General features: G+C 40.1%; 1 protein-coding gene across 1 annotated transcript; it reads left to right on the top strand.

The window, feature by feature from the left end:
* Positions 1-10,740: 10,740 nt before the first annotated feature.
* On the top strand, positions 10,741-15,930 carry si:dkey-4p15.5 (zona pellucida-like domain-containing protein 1). The gene is made up of 10 exons (XM_061719542.1): positions 10,741-10,855; positions 10,945-11,171; positions 11,373-11,557; positions 11,656-11,728; positions 11,821-11,918; positions 12,004-12,084; positions 12,208-12,379; positions 12,466-12,568; positions 15,042-15,071; positions 15,215-15,930. The coding sequence occupies exons 1-10, from the start codon at positions 10,747-10,749 to the stop codon at positions 15,349-15,351; spliced, it is 1,215 nt and encodes a 404-aa protein (XP_061575526.1). The 5' UTR covers positions 10,741-10,746; the 3' UTR covers positions 15,352-15,930.
* The last annotated feature ends 973 nt before the right edge of the window (positions 15,931-16,903 follow it).

Raw genomic sequence — 16,903 nt, 5'->3', positions numbered from 1 at the left:
CAAAGAACACGTTTTTAGAAATTTTTGCAAATTCATGAAAAATAAAAAACTGAAATATCACATTTGCATAAGTATACATACCCTTTACTCAGTACAGTGTTGAAGCACATTTGGAAGCAATTCCATACTGATCAATTTTATCTATTTTAAATTGAGTCTATTAATAATAATAATAATAATAAATTTTATTTGTATAGCACTTTTCATGTGTAATCTCAAAGTGCATTACATAAACAAGGGAAAGTCAGGGCACATAAAAGACGAGAAGTAAAAAAAGCATAAAAATAGTAAAAAACATCTAAGAAAGATCAGGGAAAGCCTTCCTGAACAGGAAAGTTTTAAGCCCCTTTTTGAAGGTGTCCACAGACTGGGGTTGACGGAGGTGTTCAGGGAGGGAGTTCCAGATGTGGGGGGCAGCGGAGCAGAAAGCTCGGTCTCCCATGGAGCGGAGTCGTGTGCGGGGCTGGTAGAGGAGGTTGGTCTTTTGTGAGCGGAGGTTCCGGGTGGATGAGTGAGGGGTCAGGAGGTCTTTGAGGTATTGAGGGGCAGTGCTGTAGATGCAGAGGTGGGTGATGAGGGCGATCTTGAATTGGATTCTTGCGGTTATGGGAAGCCAGTGGAGTTTCTGGAGAATAGGGGTGATATGGTCGTATTTGCAGGTTCTCATCAGAGTTCGGGCGGCACAGTTCTGAATGAGTTGGAGTTTCCGAAGGTGTTTGTTGGGGATACCGATGAGCAGGCTGTTGCAGTAGTCAAGCCTGGAGGAGATCAGAGCGTGGACGAGTTTTTCTGCATCAGGGAAAGTGAGGAAGGGGCGGAGTTTGGATAGGTTCTTTATGTGGAAGAAGCAGGTTTTGTACAGATGTTTGATGTGGTTTATGAAGGTGAGTTGTGGGTCCAGCTTCACACCGAGGTTGGTAACAGAGGTAGAGAGGGGGATGTCTTGACCGGAGAAGGAGATGGTGGTTATGGGTGATGACTGGACCTGGTGAGGGGTGCCAATTTGTATGGCTTCGGTTTTGGAACTGTTGAGTTGGAGGAAGTTGTGACTCATCCACGCCCTAATCTCCTCCAGGCAGTTAGAGAGGGCTTGAGTAGGTGAAGATGAGGGGACTAGGGTGGAACGAAGGTTGGGGTCAGTCCGGAGGTACAGCTGAGTGTCATCGGCATAGCAGTGAAACGAGACTCCGTGCTGGCTGATGACACGACCCAGGGGCAGCATGTACAAGATAAAAAGGAGAGGTCCTAGGACAGATCCTTGGGGGACACCACACGTAACAGGGGCTGTTTGGGACTTGGAAGATCCCAAGCTGACATACTCTGTCCTGTTACCAAGGTAGGAGGTGAACCAGTCCAGTGTGGAGTGATGGAGACCAACGTCGGTGTGCAGACGGTTTAGGAGGATGTGGTGGTCAACAGTATCGAAGGCTGCTGAAAGGTCGAGGAGGATGAGCAGGGAGGGGGATCCAGAGTCGGCGGAGATGAGAAGGTCATTGGTTACCCTCAATAATGCTGTTTCTGTACTGTGGGCAGTACGGAAACCAGATTGGAAAGTTTCAAATAGTGAATGGTGTTGAAGGTGTTCCTGTAATTGTGTGGCAACAGCTTTTTCAAGAACCTTGGACAGAAATGGAAGATGGGAAATGGGCCGGTAGTTGGAAAGACATTCTGGGTCGAGGGTGGGTTTTTTCAGAAGGGGCTTGATAATGGCAGTCTTGAGTGACGGCGGGACATGACCGGAGTTTAACGAGTGGTTTATTATTTGTGTGATGAGAGGGCTTATAACAGACAGGTTGGATTTGATGAGTGCTGTAGGAATGGGATCCAAAGTGGAAGTGGAGGGTTTCATTGTTTTGATGAGACTCTCAACTTCGGGCTGTGTGACAGGAACAAAGGTGATGAAGGGTGCAGGTAGAGGGCAGGCAGGTGGCAGAAATGGTGCTGAGGAGCCTGCGAGCTGGGACCGGATGGAGTTGATCTTGTCCTTGAAAAATGAAAGAAATCTGTTGCAGTGTTCGGCTGTGGACTCTGTCTGGGTTTGGTTTTTGGAGTTTAGGAGAAGATTTATGGTGGAAAAAAGTTGTTTTGAATTTCCTGGACTGCTGTTGATGATGTTTGAATAATAGGTGGACCGGGCTTCTTTAAGGGCTGCTGCGTAGGCCTTCTGATGGTCTTTGTAGGCCAGCTTGTGTACCACCAGGCCGGATGATTTGACTCGCCTTTCAATGGCCCGGCCAGCAGCTTTCATCCTGCGCAGTTCATTGGTGAACCAGGGGGCAGTGCGGGAGAAAGACACAGTCCTTGTTTTGAGAGGGGCATGTACATCCAGGAGGTTGCGAAGAGAATGGTTGTAGTGTTCAACCGATTCCATAACTGAGGGAAAGTTAAGTGAGGCCAGCATTTGGAGGTCAGAATGCAAAATGGCAGGGTTGATGTTTTTTAAATTGCGAAAATGAATATCGCGTTTAGGCTGAGGGGGGTGGGATGAGCAGGAAATGTCCATTGAAATAATGCTGTGATCCGAGACACCCAGGTCATATACTGCCAGATTATTGATGGAGGGGGAGTCTGAGATGACCAGGTCTAAGGTGCGCCCCCTGGTGTGAGTGGGTGCATCAACATGCTGTGTGAGGTTGAGACAGTCCAACACATGAAGGAAATCAGCTGCCAGGGGGGAGGAGGGGTTATCAACATGAATGTTCATATCACCCAGTATAATGTTATTGGAGGATAGAGAGCAGAAGGAGGTGAGAAGGTCATGAATCTCCGTGATGAAGGATGGGTGTGGTTTGGGCGGCCGGTAAATTAATACAGCATTGATCTTGGATGGAGGTTTTGATTTGAAGGCCAGATATTCAAATGAGGACACTTCAGGTAGAGACAGAGGGGACAGCTTGAGAGTATTGCGGTAGATAACCGCCAGGCCACCACCTCGGCCAGTGCAGCGAGCTCTCTGCAGGTAACTATATCCAGGGGGGCAGGCTTCATTTAATGAGGAAAAGACCTCAGGTTGGTGCCAGGTCTCCGTGAGGCACATCAGGTCAATATCTTTGTCAAGGATGTGATCGTGGACCAGGCTTGATTTATTTGATAGAGACTGGGCATTAAAAAGTTCAGTCTTGATGTGGATTTGACCAGTGGATCTCTGGATGGGACAGAGCAGGCTGGGATCCACACCTCTCCGCCCACCACACACAGTATGGCTCAGTCTCGCGATGTTCCCGGCAATATTCCTTACCGCGGTGTCGGCGCTCTGATGACGTGTCAGTGACGCGACCGGAAGAGCGGAGGACCAGGTGAGCGAGATGGATCCAGCATCGGGAGGCTGGAAGCAGGCATACTTTCTCCGAGATGCTCCTGCCTTAAGCTGCGCCAGGGTAGCAGGTCCATTTACCGGGGTAATCAGCGGCGCTGGCTCCGGAAAGACAGGGCGGATCCAGCGGCTGCAGACGAACCGGGCAGGAGGAGAAGATCCGCAGCGGAAATCAGCCGAGGAGGAGGACGCTCTCAGGTGAGCTTTGAGTCGGACTGTCACACCGGCACGTCTCCCCCGCCTTCTCGAGCGCTTTCTCCGGGGGAGAGGGCATGACAGCCAGCGTCGGTGGTCGGAGCAGGGCCCGCTGGAACGGGGGCCCCGACCGCGATCCCTCCGGGGAGAGACAGCAGGCAGTCGGCGCAGGTGATCGGGGATGTCCGCCAGCAACGGTGTTTGCTGATAGAAGAGTGGATGATCAGGTAACAGCAGGGAATCTGACCAAGCCCTGAGGTCGAGGAGGGTTTGGCGATCATATGCCAGCAGAGCAGAAACAAATCGGAAGGCAAAAAGCAGCAGGAGCAGGAAAAAAGACATGACAGCGCAGGAGCGAGGCGGGCGGCATGCCATCACGGGCGCCACCTCCTTCTATTATGCAACAAAGTTTGGAAAAAGTGAAGGGTATACTTTCTTTCACAACTGTATCATTGTCATGTTGCAGAGATGTCCCAGCCAGCCACATAATCACAATTAATCTAATTGTTTAATGACAATGAAAATTATTCAGAAATATTTAAAATCACATCACAATTGCAGTAGCCAGTAATATCAAGATATTTTTTCCAAAATCATGAAGCTGCAAAGAGTAACAGTGTCAACAAAATTAAATTAATTACATATTTATTTTTTCTATATATATTTTTGTATTCTCTGTAGGTCTGCAACACCATCCTGGGACACACCAAGGAGAGCTTCTCCTTCACGGACCATCTTCTGTGTGCAACTTTTTTGCAGGGGGACAGGTTTGAGGAACACAACGGGTCATTACCGGAAGATGCATTGCAAAGCACCTTGAAGGCCTACCCAATGCTGAGCGGAAGCAAGCTGAAGACAGAGCTTGGTCTAATCTACAGCAAAGAAGAGTTCAGAGGATGTTGTGGTGCTGTGGACCTATTCCAGCTGTTCATGGAGAACAATCTTGCGGAGGTCTTTTCAGAAACTGTCACTCTTTTAAAGATCCTCATCACCACACCCATGACCACAGCTGAAGCTGAGAGGTGCTTCTAACCTTGAAAAGAGTGAAAACCTTTCTCAGAAACACCATGACCCAGGAGAGGCTGAATGCACTGGCCATGCTCTCCATGGAAAAGAGACTTGTTTGTGAAATGACAGATTTCAATCAGAAAGTCATTGAAAAATTTGCTGGCCTGAAGGAGAGGAGAGGAGAGTAGAGCAAAATGTATGTTCAAGTAGAGTTTATAGTTACATTTTGCTGAGGGTATCACTTGTTACTTTATTGTACATACCGTGTTTTATATTGCAGTTCATGCATGTTTTGCCTCCACCTAGTGGTTACCCACAATCTTGTTTTTTGTCTTTGTTTTTTTTTACCTGTCTTTATAACAAACTGAAAATCTTAATAAACATAGTTTAAAAAAAGAAAAAGTAGAGTTTATAGTTGTGTTGTAATCCCCACTCGCCAGTGCACCCCCCCCAAAAATTTTTATCACCAGCCGCCACTGGTTAATTTACTACTTAGATCTCAGTTTTGAATAGAAATGAATGGATGTATACATTTTTATCGTTCAATGAACACCTACCAAGAAATAATAAAAATTTGTATATGAATTAAAGCTGCAAGCAGCGATGAACGGGACCTTGCACGTGAGATTTTCACCAATAAAGGTCAAGGACTCAAAGCTAAGTCAGATGACACCACCCATGACTCATAATGTCAAACCATTCAAAAGGTATAGCAGAAAATAGGAACTATCAAATATGGACCAATCAGAAGAAGGGACGTGGCTAATTTGCACCAATTATGTTCAAGGACTCAAAACCGAGTCCGATGACACCACCCACGACTCTTTATGTCAAACCATTGAAAAGTTAAGGCAGAAAATAGGAACTATCAAATATCGACCAATCAGAAGAAGGGGCGGGGCTAATTCAGGCCAATGAAGGTCAAGTACTCAAAACCGAGTCCAATGACACCACCCACATGTCTTTATCACAACCCGTTCAAAAGTTATGGCAGAAAATAGGGACTATCAAATATCGACCAATCAGAAGAAGGGGCGGGGCTAATTCAGGCCAATGAAGGTCAAGTACTCAAAACCGAGTCCAATGACACCACCCACATGTCTTTATCACAACCCGTTCAAAAGTTATGGCAGAAAATAGGGACTATCAAATATCGACCAATCAGAAGAAGGGGCGGGGCTAATTTGCACCAATTATGGTCAAGGCTTCAAAACCGAGTCCGATGACACCACCCACGACTCTCTATGTCAAACCATTCAAAACTTATGGCAGAAAATAGGATCTATCAAATATCGACCAATCAGCTACTAGTATCACTTCCTGTTTAACGTTGAAGTTTGACGCAGCATCACGGCCACGCCATTTCACGAAAACTCAGGATTTTGATAACTTTTCATCGTTATAGTCTTTTGTGTCTCCTGAGCGAGTTTTATAATGGCAAAAATAAATGGCATAAATTGCGCCAAAATTACAGGATTAATTAAATGGCCGACTTCCTGTTCGGTTTCGGCCATGGCACCAAGAGACTTTTCTTTAAGTTGCGACATGATACGTCAAACCGTATTGTGGGACTTGAGGTACAAAGTTTTCTAGGGGGCGCTGTTGAGCCATTAGGCCACGTCCATTAATGCAAACCATTAAATATCAAATTTTTCGCCAGGCCTGGCTTGCCTGCAAACTTTGGTGACTTTGGGGGCACGTTTAGGGGGGCAAAAAGGCCCTCATTTCGCCGGAAGAAAAACATTCCTACAGATTAGAGCCTTCGTACTGTCAGTGCTCGGGCCCTAATAACGTGAAATACATTGTTGTTTTTATAACTAAATAGTTCTGTTACTTTCTGACTCCATATAAGCCATTACATTTCTTTCTTTTCCGGAAGAAAAAAAAATCCTGAGAACAAATAGATTGTATTGAAAAAGAAAAAAAGAAAGAAAGAAAAAGGAGATGGGTCAAAAAGGAACATATTTTATGACAAATCCTGGGATTTGTTTACCTGTGGGACATGTGTCTTGGTCACCTTTATAAGGATAGTTGTGATACTGGTGGGTGTTCCTCTAATTTGTTTTTCTCAAAGGACAACATGTTCTACTTACTCTTAGTAGTTCTTCGAAGCTCTGTTGTGAGAATAAATAAACAATTGATTTCCTTTCATTTAATTTGACCCTTTAAAAGTGCAGCAGAAATAAAGAAAAGAGAAAAATGTGATATGAGTGTTAGAATCTCATGCATTAATGAAATATATAACTCAGCAAAACATCACTGATGGCAAAAGTAAATCATGTATAAGGAAATATAGGGTATAAAATCCTCACTCTGACCCCCTGAAAATAAAAATAAAAAACAACTGCCACAGCAATGCTAACAATTTCATTATGAAAATAAAAGCATGATGTTATTTCATGAGAAGATGCAGCGATCGCTATTGTTTTGTGTAACATAAATCTGTGTTAAACTGCATTTTCATTGTCATATTCCCGCGGGGCCATTTCATGATTACCCACTGAATTGCCTTTTTTGTCACCTGCCTCCACCTCAACAGTTCCCTGATGCTTTACTCTGGCTTTATTCTAAACATCAATACTTACTTTTGTCTCCACTGAAAGTCTATTACTTCTCATATTTCTGTGAGAAACAAGAGATGCTTGTTATGATCACTTTGTCATAAACTGTGAAAATTGCATTTTGCTATATTGGTGACAAGGGTTCCAAAAAAAGGAAAAAATAAAGCATTTATGTAGTGTTTTACTGTGATTATCACAATAAATCTTAAACCCAGCACTGAATTATGACACACAAGAAGAAATCATTGTGTTTTGAGCAGGCTGAAGTAAATCAGTAAACTCTTGTAGGGACTGCAGTTTGCTGCTTGCTTACCATCCTAGAGTCAGAGATGAAGACATCATCTACTGTCATCCGGCTGAACTTTCCACCATCTCTTTTCTCCCATGTGCACCAGTACAAGTGTAGCCATAGTAGAAATGTTTGCAGAGATGCAGAGATTACTCTGCAGTTAAGGGGTCCATCGAGGATGGACGGAAGTACAGAGAACTACTGGGACATGTCTGCACAAAGAGTAAAGTTTTATCTGCAGTTATCTGGCAGCAGCATCACAGGCACAATTTCTTTAGGTGACTCAAAGAAATCAAATTGGCTCTGGAGTGCCCTTGAGCAGATTGCTGATCATAAAAAGAACAATATTGCAAAAGTTGCTCAACACAACTGATAACACTGCCTGCCCATTGCGCAAAGTAGTGATGAAACAACAGTTTTTCTTTTAGTCAGACTTCCTCTGTTTAATTGCAATAAGAACTGGAAGAGAAAGTAATTCCTGCAGATGGCAGTAAACTTTTACAGTGATTCTGCGCAAGGAGAGGGAATGTCTTTAGGATAAAATGATGTTTATGTCTCTGTAGTCTTTCCCACCTTACTTTTGATAAAGGATATATACTTTCCCCATATTGAAAGTGCAATAATTTATTTCCAAAATTATTAAAGTAGTCCAGTTCAATCCACCCGATCATTTTCTGTATGAGCTTCAATCCTCTTTAAGATTATAGGGATTCCCCCTAAACAAAATGTGTCTCAACCCTAGACAGATAAATTACATACATAACGTCACATTAAAAGCCCACGATGAACTCATTAAAACAGTACAAAGGACTTTTTTTTAAATCTTTGTTAAAATATCAGTTTCAATTTCATTCAAGCAATGTATTTTTATTTTATTTATTTATTTATTTTTATTTGCATTTTTTAGAAAATAAAAGGACAACAACTGAATAAATTAAACAACAAAACACACACACATAAAAAAAAGAGCAAGCAATCTATTTTTAATTACATTTAGCATACCGACATTTTTGAATTTGTATTATCCACTAAACTATTCAACCCATTTTTTTCTATTCAAATTTGGTAGTCATACAGAGAGGTTTGAATGAATACAACTTGGACACATTGTTTATCATCTCCGGATGATAACCTGTTTTACACTATTTCTAAATGGCCTGGAAGCAAGCTGTGGCAGGTTCATGAAAAAATATTTGATACTTATTGACCTACTTGTTTGTGTATTCTGACAGTGATATGAGATCAATAAAAGGGCTCATGCACCCTATGCTTCATGGCAAAGCTTCCTGGTTTACTTTGAAAAGAGCAATGTAGGGGAGCAATGTAGGGGAACTGCTTAATTCAGTTTTAATTGCTCAATGCTTCTTAATATTGATTAACTACATTCTCAGGTCTAAAAACATTATCAAACCATACTTAGGTCCTTGTCATATTTGGATCATGGTTTTCAGTAGAAGTCATGCCCTATATCTGCCACAAATGTACTCCTTTTGGCAAAAGTGTTTCCCAAGGGTGGCCTCTGTTCATGTTTGAAGAATCACGCCCTCAGTAACACTGACGGCATTGCTGGCAGGAAAATGCTAATTATTTGACAACAATGGAGAGACTGAAACTGGCATTTGACATCAGATATACCCAAAAGTAATCTATCATGGACCTTATTGCGGCTGTCTTCGTACCGCATTATGATGGCGTTCTTCGGGGACTCCCTTTCGTGTCCTGATGCTTCTTCTTTGAATTCCTCTCAGATGGGTGTGACTTTTGTTCCCAGGGTGTACAAAAAGCAGAGACATTTTCCATTTCATGTTTTCTGCCTGAGGCCATAACAAACAATGATCCATTACAAAACTTGTCCTTTCAGGAACAACAGTGAGATTTTATCACATCAGCATCTCAATGATGAACACTTGAGATCAGATCATTGATCCTGGTCTTTCATTGACCTATGAGAACTGCAGCATTGTTTGTGAGTGAACATTATAGTTTCCTTGGCAACGCTTTCCATGGTTGTCCATAATACAGCAATGAAAGGTTCTGCTGTCCAATAAGATGTAAATGTCTTATATATATAGACATATAGTTAGTATCTGGAAGTATTGAGCTCAAGATGAAGACTTTTAACTTTAATTTAAGAAGTTTCAAACTAATTTGGAATTTTTCAAGGAAAAGTAGCACAATTTTCAAGGGCTAAGAGTTGATTACAGGTGTTGAGTTGACACCTGGAAGTTGTTTGAATGGAACATATTATATTTACAGTTATGTCACATTTAATCCTTTTAAACTGAGATTAAAAGTTACTCAGATCAAAATGTTGGCATTACTCTTAAAATTAATGTCATTCTTGAATGTCAAAGGCCATATTTTTGTCAAAGTTCTTACATAAGGCTGAAAGTGTACACTTTGATCATATTTTGATTGTTTTATTTTAAATTCATCAACTGTCTATCAAATTCATTAACTTTAACTGTACATAGTTACAAATTGGGTTACCATGTTTTTTTAAAACTAATATGCATGTGATGTTCATTTCCTTTAAAACTCCTTTTATATTTGGTTCAGTGATTTTATAAGATTAAGTCTGTACTTTTACCTAAGATGCAGATTAGATTAATTTTCTCATCACAAATTCCACATCATGTTATAAGTATGGAAAGATACATGAGATACATTGCATGACATTTATTTGTTTTAGTTTCATATTTCTTCCAAATAAAAATGTATTTTACCAAAATGAAATTCAAAGCTTAGTTCAGGTTACACTATTGTTCCTTCTCACGCCCATGTGTGGACAAGAGTATAAATGAAGACATCTGTCAGCTGAGAGCATGAAGCAAGTGAAGACATACAGGTGAGTCCTTCATGTTATATTCATTAATAATACACAACAGGAGAAAATCTCTGGTAAATATAATTTACAATTCTTGAGAATTAGAAATCTTTTAATTAAGATAGAAGTGTGGAAAGAAGACTTTTTTTAGGGATTATTTCATGTTTTCCTAATGCGTAAATGTCTTTATGAGGAACTATGACAAACAACCGAGCTACATTTTTGGGGAAATCAGTAATTTCCCATTTCAGTGTTCCTTGTAATTTACCATGCATGAATCCTGATGGCCCTCAGGATGAAGCATGCGTGTCCACCATCCTCTTCATTCCTGCTTAATGTTTATCGCATAAAGAAATCAAGCAGTTTTACTGTGGTCACAAGCTTTTTCTGAATTCAATTCAATTTAAAATATTTTAAGTTATATACAGTAACATGTGCTTCTGACACCAAAAAAATGCAAGTGTTTTAAAAAGTTTTTATGAGTATCAACCTTTGAAGGAAACTGGTGCGTGTCTTAATTCCCACTGTTTTGTTGTTTTTTTACAGGTGCACAATGAAAACAATGAGGTTGATAATCCTTGTGTGTCAGCTTGGCCTATTTCTGTGGGCTGATGCACAGATACCAACCGATTGCGCCAACAGCAATACAACCAGAGATCCAGGTTTGTGCTATTTTCTTTTCCTTTTCTTTTCGTTTTTGTGACACATTCCTCAGCCACTCGTTTTAATTTTCCATTTTTACCTCCTCCAGAAAACTCGGACATAACTGTTATCTGCGGCACTCAGCATATGGACTTGAGCATGTACATTTGCCCAGTGTACCATGCCCTCTACAATGAGTCCCTGATGGTCCTCAACGGCCAGGTCGATAAACCTGGGTGTTATGGGACTGCTGACTGGAGCGTTACGCCACCAGTTTTAAAGTTCAGATTCCCTATAAATGAAAGCTCCCTCATAGACTGCGGAAATACTTATACGGTAATCAATTCAAAAGCCTTCGACCATTTTTCCCCCCCCAGTCGATTTGTTCAGTGCTCACATGCTGAAACAATTTTCAAATACATTGTTTGAACTCAAGAAACAAAATACATGTAAGACTGTTTGGATATTAGTGCAATAACTATAATTTGTCCTAAATCTACGCTTTTTTTAATTATTTCTTTTCTTTTTTATATATAGATTGCCAATCAGCTGGGAAGTGGACAATTTCAAGACTACTCAAATGTCCAGTATGTGAACATCTCTGGCACAGTTACTTCTATAGACCCCTCTGCTGGTACGATCACCTATCGGCGGCAAATCCTGTACAAATTCTCCTGCAACTATCCAATGCAGTACCTGCTCAACAACACTAAACTCGGCGTGTGAGTATGCCACGTGGCATTCAGTGGACACAAGTGGAAATTCAGATTTTTCATAATAAAAATCGATACAATATGGATGGCTTTTTCATTTATTGCAGATCAGGGGTGAATATTGCCATAAGAGACAACAATGGCAGCTTTATCAGCACGCTGAGTATGCAGCTCTACGAAGTAAGACCTGCTCCGGCTCGTGGAGATATGACGTTTTTGTTTTTTCTTATTTGTCATTGTTCATCTATTTCTATTCTTTTCCAATTCAACAGGATTCAAAATATGAAAATATACTAACTATTCCAGAGACAGGACTCAACCTTAAAACCAAGATTTATGTTGAAGTTGAAGCCACCAATCTAACCAACAGGTGCTTACACGTTCACAGTTCACTTTAGAGTAGAAGCAACGACACAAAAAAACTCGTAAAAAGTTCTTTCTCTTTGCTCTTGAAGGTTCAACTTGCTGCTGGACAGATGCTACGCCACAACAAACCCATTTCCCACGCAAGCTACCTTTTATGACCTTTTTGTGGGGTGAGTTGAATACACTTGAGAACAAGAATAATACATTTCCCTTACACTGATACGCAACCCAGAGGTAACCCTTTGCACTTCTTTGCCGCCTGGATAAATCGCAAATTTCTTGTTGTACCCAAGGTGTACAGTTGACGCTCAGACTAAGGTGGAGCTCAATGGTGCTTCCCAGAAAGCCCACTTCTCCTTTGAGGCCTTCAGATTTGTGGAGCACAAAAATAAGACTATTTCCACTTTCTACCTGCACTGTGCCACAAGACTCTGTGAGGCGTCCAAGTGTAGTTCATTACTGCCCGTGAGTGAATTTGACTTGTTTTTCACCCAACGTTTGGTACACAGTGTGAGTCGATTGTCAAGTTTGTTTTCCTTCCCTTACAATAGGACTGTGAAAACTCCCAAAACAGGAGAAAGAGGGAAGCTAAGGATGTGCCAACCAATGCTACAATTACTTCTCTTCCCATACTTGTTGGCAGACAGAGCAATGGTGAGTTTTCAAGGGGGAAAAACAACAGTTAATGAAAACACAGATAATCCTTTGTGTAATATACGGTAATATAATATAAAAATGTGCTTTACATTAACATCTTCAAGCAGTCACATACCAACAAGACAAATAGATAAAATATCAAGACAATCATTAATCATAGACAATTGCACCAAATAATATTCAATAAAAATCACTTAAAGGAGCTTGAGGCCGGATTGTGGCAAGATTTATGAAAAAAATCCGTATACATTTTAAGTTTTCTAGTAATAATGTCAGATGAAGCGTTCCAAACCCAAAAGAATGAGCCCTCTAGTGTATCTCTCCTTTGCCTTGAACAGGCTGTGCGCTGCAAAATGTGCTGCAATTCGGTCCCGAATTTCCCGCGCTGGGCTGCGGATGTGACGTCACATGACGCTGCATGCACGTTCTCCCCGTTCTCCCGTGCCGGCTTCACTGTTGGCTGCAGTACCCCCAACGGCCGTCGTGGTGAAGGGTGGCGCTAGAGAGTCTCATTTCTTAAAAGGAGCCTCAAGCTCCTTTAAGGCAATGAAAGTATATTTCTAGAGGGGTTTGAAATAAATACTTGACTTAGCTAATGTAATGTCCTCGGGTAAACTGTTCCACGGCAGTGGTGCTTAGGTTGCAAATACTTTTTCCTCTTTTGATTTTGATTTGATCAAACCCCATATTTGAAACAGCCTAAGGCTTTATGTTGTTTCCACACAAACCAGCAGAAAGAAGAGGATTTATCGTTTGATTGGAAGCAACTACAAGGACTTTAGTCCAGTTTTGTTCAAATTCAAATGCAAGAAGTTGTTACTAATCTACTCAATTTTCCATCCTTTTGAAATGAGAAGCAAGTAAATATCATTACTAAAATATGTATTAAAAAAAGAAAGAAAGAAAAAAGAAGTATCCTTAGAGAGAAAACAAGAAAAAAACTAGTCCAAAAGCGGACTCTTGAGGCACACAATACATGGCACTCACCAGAGAGGATTAAAAAACTTTAGCAGAAACATAAAACTTTTTAGGGAGAACTGGTTATGAGCTGTGCCTGACATCCCTGCCAAGTATCCGAGTCGGGTCTGCATGGTGTTTTGTGTCAAAAGCTGGACACAGATCCAGTCAAACCAGAACTGAGACACATGCTATTATGACTTTAAGGAGGACAGTCTTTGAGCCATTTATCTTCCAACACGAGACATCATTTTATACACAATAGCTGGAAGAGACAGTGTGAGAGTTAATGAATAATTCATAGTTAATCAGAATTTCAGCAGCTCAGGGGTTTTTTGGAGCATTTTGCAGTAGATTTGGAGGCATTACCCTCTCACATGTCTTTAACAATGTTTCTTTCCTCTATCAACAATTAGCTCGAAACCTTATGTTGCTGCTTTTTTCAAGCTGCGGAAATATTTGTTCTCTTATTATATCATTTTATAACGGCTTATAAGGGAATATATTATTTTACAGTTTATGTAAAATAATACATTTCATATACATTACATTGTATAAAGTCTACTAGCTTTAAACATAAAGCAGATAACCAGGGAACACTAGTGATAAGTTGGCTGTTTGTACAGTAAAAAACATTTTCTGCACAAACAATCCTCTTACCTGGTGATGTCGGACAAATATCAGTGGTAGAAGAAGGCTGTCAGAACAAAGCAATGTGTGAATTGTTCACTGAATAATTTGATAAAAGATTTTAAACCCACACAAACATGCATTCAGGACTGCCCACTGAATAGCTTGCTTCCAAATTGATGTATGTATGAATAAGAAACTACAATTCTAAGATGATTTAGTGTATTAACATTTACTTGGAATCAAATTTTTGCCTTTTTGCCTTTTTTTTAGATTGGTTTTATTTACCTCATAAATTTCAAAATAAAATCTTTTGTATTCTAAATACTATTTTAGAGTCTACTATTTTCTCTACTTTACAGAACAATTAAAAAAATGTCTGTAAAAATGTTAATCATCCTGCACTTTGGGGTATTTACTTATAGTGTTTCCACTAGAGTAGGCCTGGCACCACTAACACCACCCTTCAGGCTTAGAGTGGTGGGAGCTGCCTAAAAGGTGTTCCTTGTTTGAGTTCCTGCAAGAGCAAACATGTTCATGACCTTTTTTCTACCGAACCTCGCACTGCTTTTGGTAAAATAAGTTAATAAATAATACAATTTAAAAAAATCAGCTGCTCTAGTACAACACAAATCGATTTTCTAATGTCACACATTTCGTTTTCAAGAACAGCCAAAAACATCATAAATAAATATAATCAACAATTTATTTAATTTCAGAGGCACTTTAAAAAAATATTTGAACATGTTGTTTTATTCCCATCTAACTCCCGTAAAAGAAAGTCAACAACACAAACGTGTCCTTGTCCTGACACATTTCTATATTAAAGAACATAGAATGTATGATATCAAATTCTGACCATTATCTTGATTTATTTTCTCAGGAGAGGCCAAACCTTTCTCGGCTTCTCAAGGTAAGACTCAGCATAACATGAAATTTACTATATTTTATGTGAGAGAGTGTCTTTATATGTAACTGCACAATGACAAGGTGGGTAAAAATTCTTCTTAGATGGGCTGAACTAATGTATGGTTGTCTTCCTCTTTGCTCCAACAGCTGCAACACGTGAGAAGGGCTACAGCACCCCTGTTGTAGCTATAATCGTCTGCATTGTCATTATTGCCATTTTCATTGTTGGTTTGACTGTTTTCCTTGGACTCCACCTGAGACGAAGAAAATCCCTAATGGCATGATGTTCTTTGACATTGGACTAGAACCCTTTTTCTCATCTTCCAAACAGAGCTGATAATAAAGCCATGAAAGACAATAGCGAGTCAGGATAATGGTGTTGGTGTTTTAAGTGGTGGTAGGGTTTCCATTTCACAAACAAAGCATTGTATCAGAATAATCTCCGTCTAAGTTCTCAATCAACATACATCACATTTTTTTAATGTGGAGGTGAGGGATGAATATATATACATAAACAATAACTGTGCACTGTAATTTAATGTTAGCTTTAATCATGTGGACAGACTCAAGTTGAAGTATTTAAGCAGAGGTGGTGTCTTCTGTAATCAGGAAGAAATTATCTTTCACCTTCATTTCACTGAAAATGGTGAGGAAGGAGATTTATTCATAAAATGTTATGTTAATTTTATTTTCTCATGACTGAATTTCCCAAATTAGAGAACACTCAACATGTTGGAGTAAAATAGTGAATAATTGTCTGATGTTAGTTGTGTGAGATATGTTTATTTAGATCCTCTGCTGTATTGTTTTTGTCAGTTTGAATGAACTATCCTGTCTTTAAACTACTCTGAAACACAGAATAAATCTAAAATGCTACAACTTTGTGTGGGAAAGCACTCTGTTATGAGTCTTTTATTTAAGCAAGATGCTGCATTTACAACATGTCCACCATTTACAGTGAGCCTTCAAAGATTCACTTAAGGTCACAGTCCACATTCTTTTCCACGGCCAGTTTGGGGTTAGAAAAATGATTTGATGAATGCACAGTAGGCACACGCATGACTATGAACCAGCTGGAGCCATGTGACAACAATAGCAACCTTTTCTCCCTTTTATCTCCCTTTTGGAGTCTACTAACTTTCGTGGGAAATATTTGGCCTCTTAGCGAAGAGGCGATCTGTACGTTCATGTGTTTTCTTCGCGTAAAACAGTTGACTTTTGTGGATTAGGATGAAGTTATGGGAGAAGTGAGAGGAAGCCAAGAAAGTACAGATGTGAGTTATATAACCATATCATCATTATAAGGTCTACAGGTCCATGTCTTGATACTCGTAGCTGCTGCAGGTGTCCAAAAAAAGAGTTCCCAAATGTTTCTATTTTAACATTTGGTGTATCAAGTCAGTATACTCTGTTTTGTCATCCCATTAGTGTTACTGATCATTCATAAAGTCAACAAGAATCGCATCTTCTGTGTTAGCTGCAGCTCTCTGGTCATCATGTTTAGTCACAACACTGCGCCACGAGTGTTAGTAAGTCACAAAGAACAACCACCAGGAGGTCAACAGTTGTCCTCAAGTGGACATCTCTTTATTCTATATGCAGGTTTTGAGATAGATTCCATATTTGAGATAGATACTGCATATCACCTGTTGCTAAAACAATAAAATAAGATATTACATGTGCTGAAATTTTGGCAAAAATATATTAAATATAGCATTTGTGGATTCAAGTTAAAAAAAAAAAACAAAAAAAAACAAAGAGCGCCCATTACTAGTTTCATCATTTCAATCTGCACAGAAGTAAACAAATTCAGGAAAAATGATTTTTGATTATGAA

Source organism: Cololabis saira, chromosome 4 (genome assembly GCF_033807715.1).
Source record: "Cololabis saira isolate AMF1-May2022 chromosome 4, fColSai1.1, whole genome shotgun sequence".
Taxonomy (NCBI): domain Eukaryota; kingdom Metazoa; phylum Chordata; class Actinopteri; order Beloniformes; family Belonidae; genus Cololabis; species Cololabis saira.
This window is presented reverse-complemented; position numbering and strand designations above follow the sequence as displayed.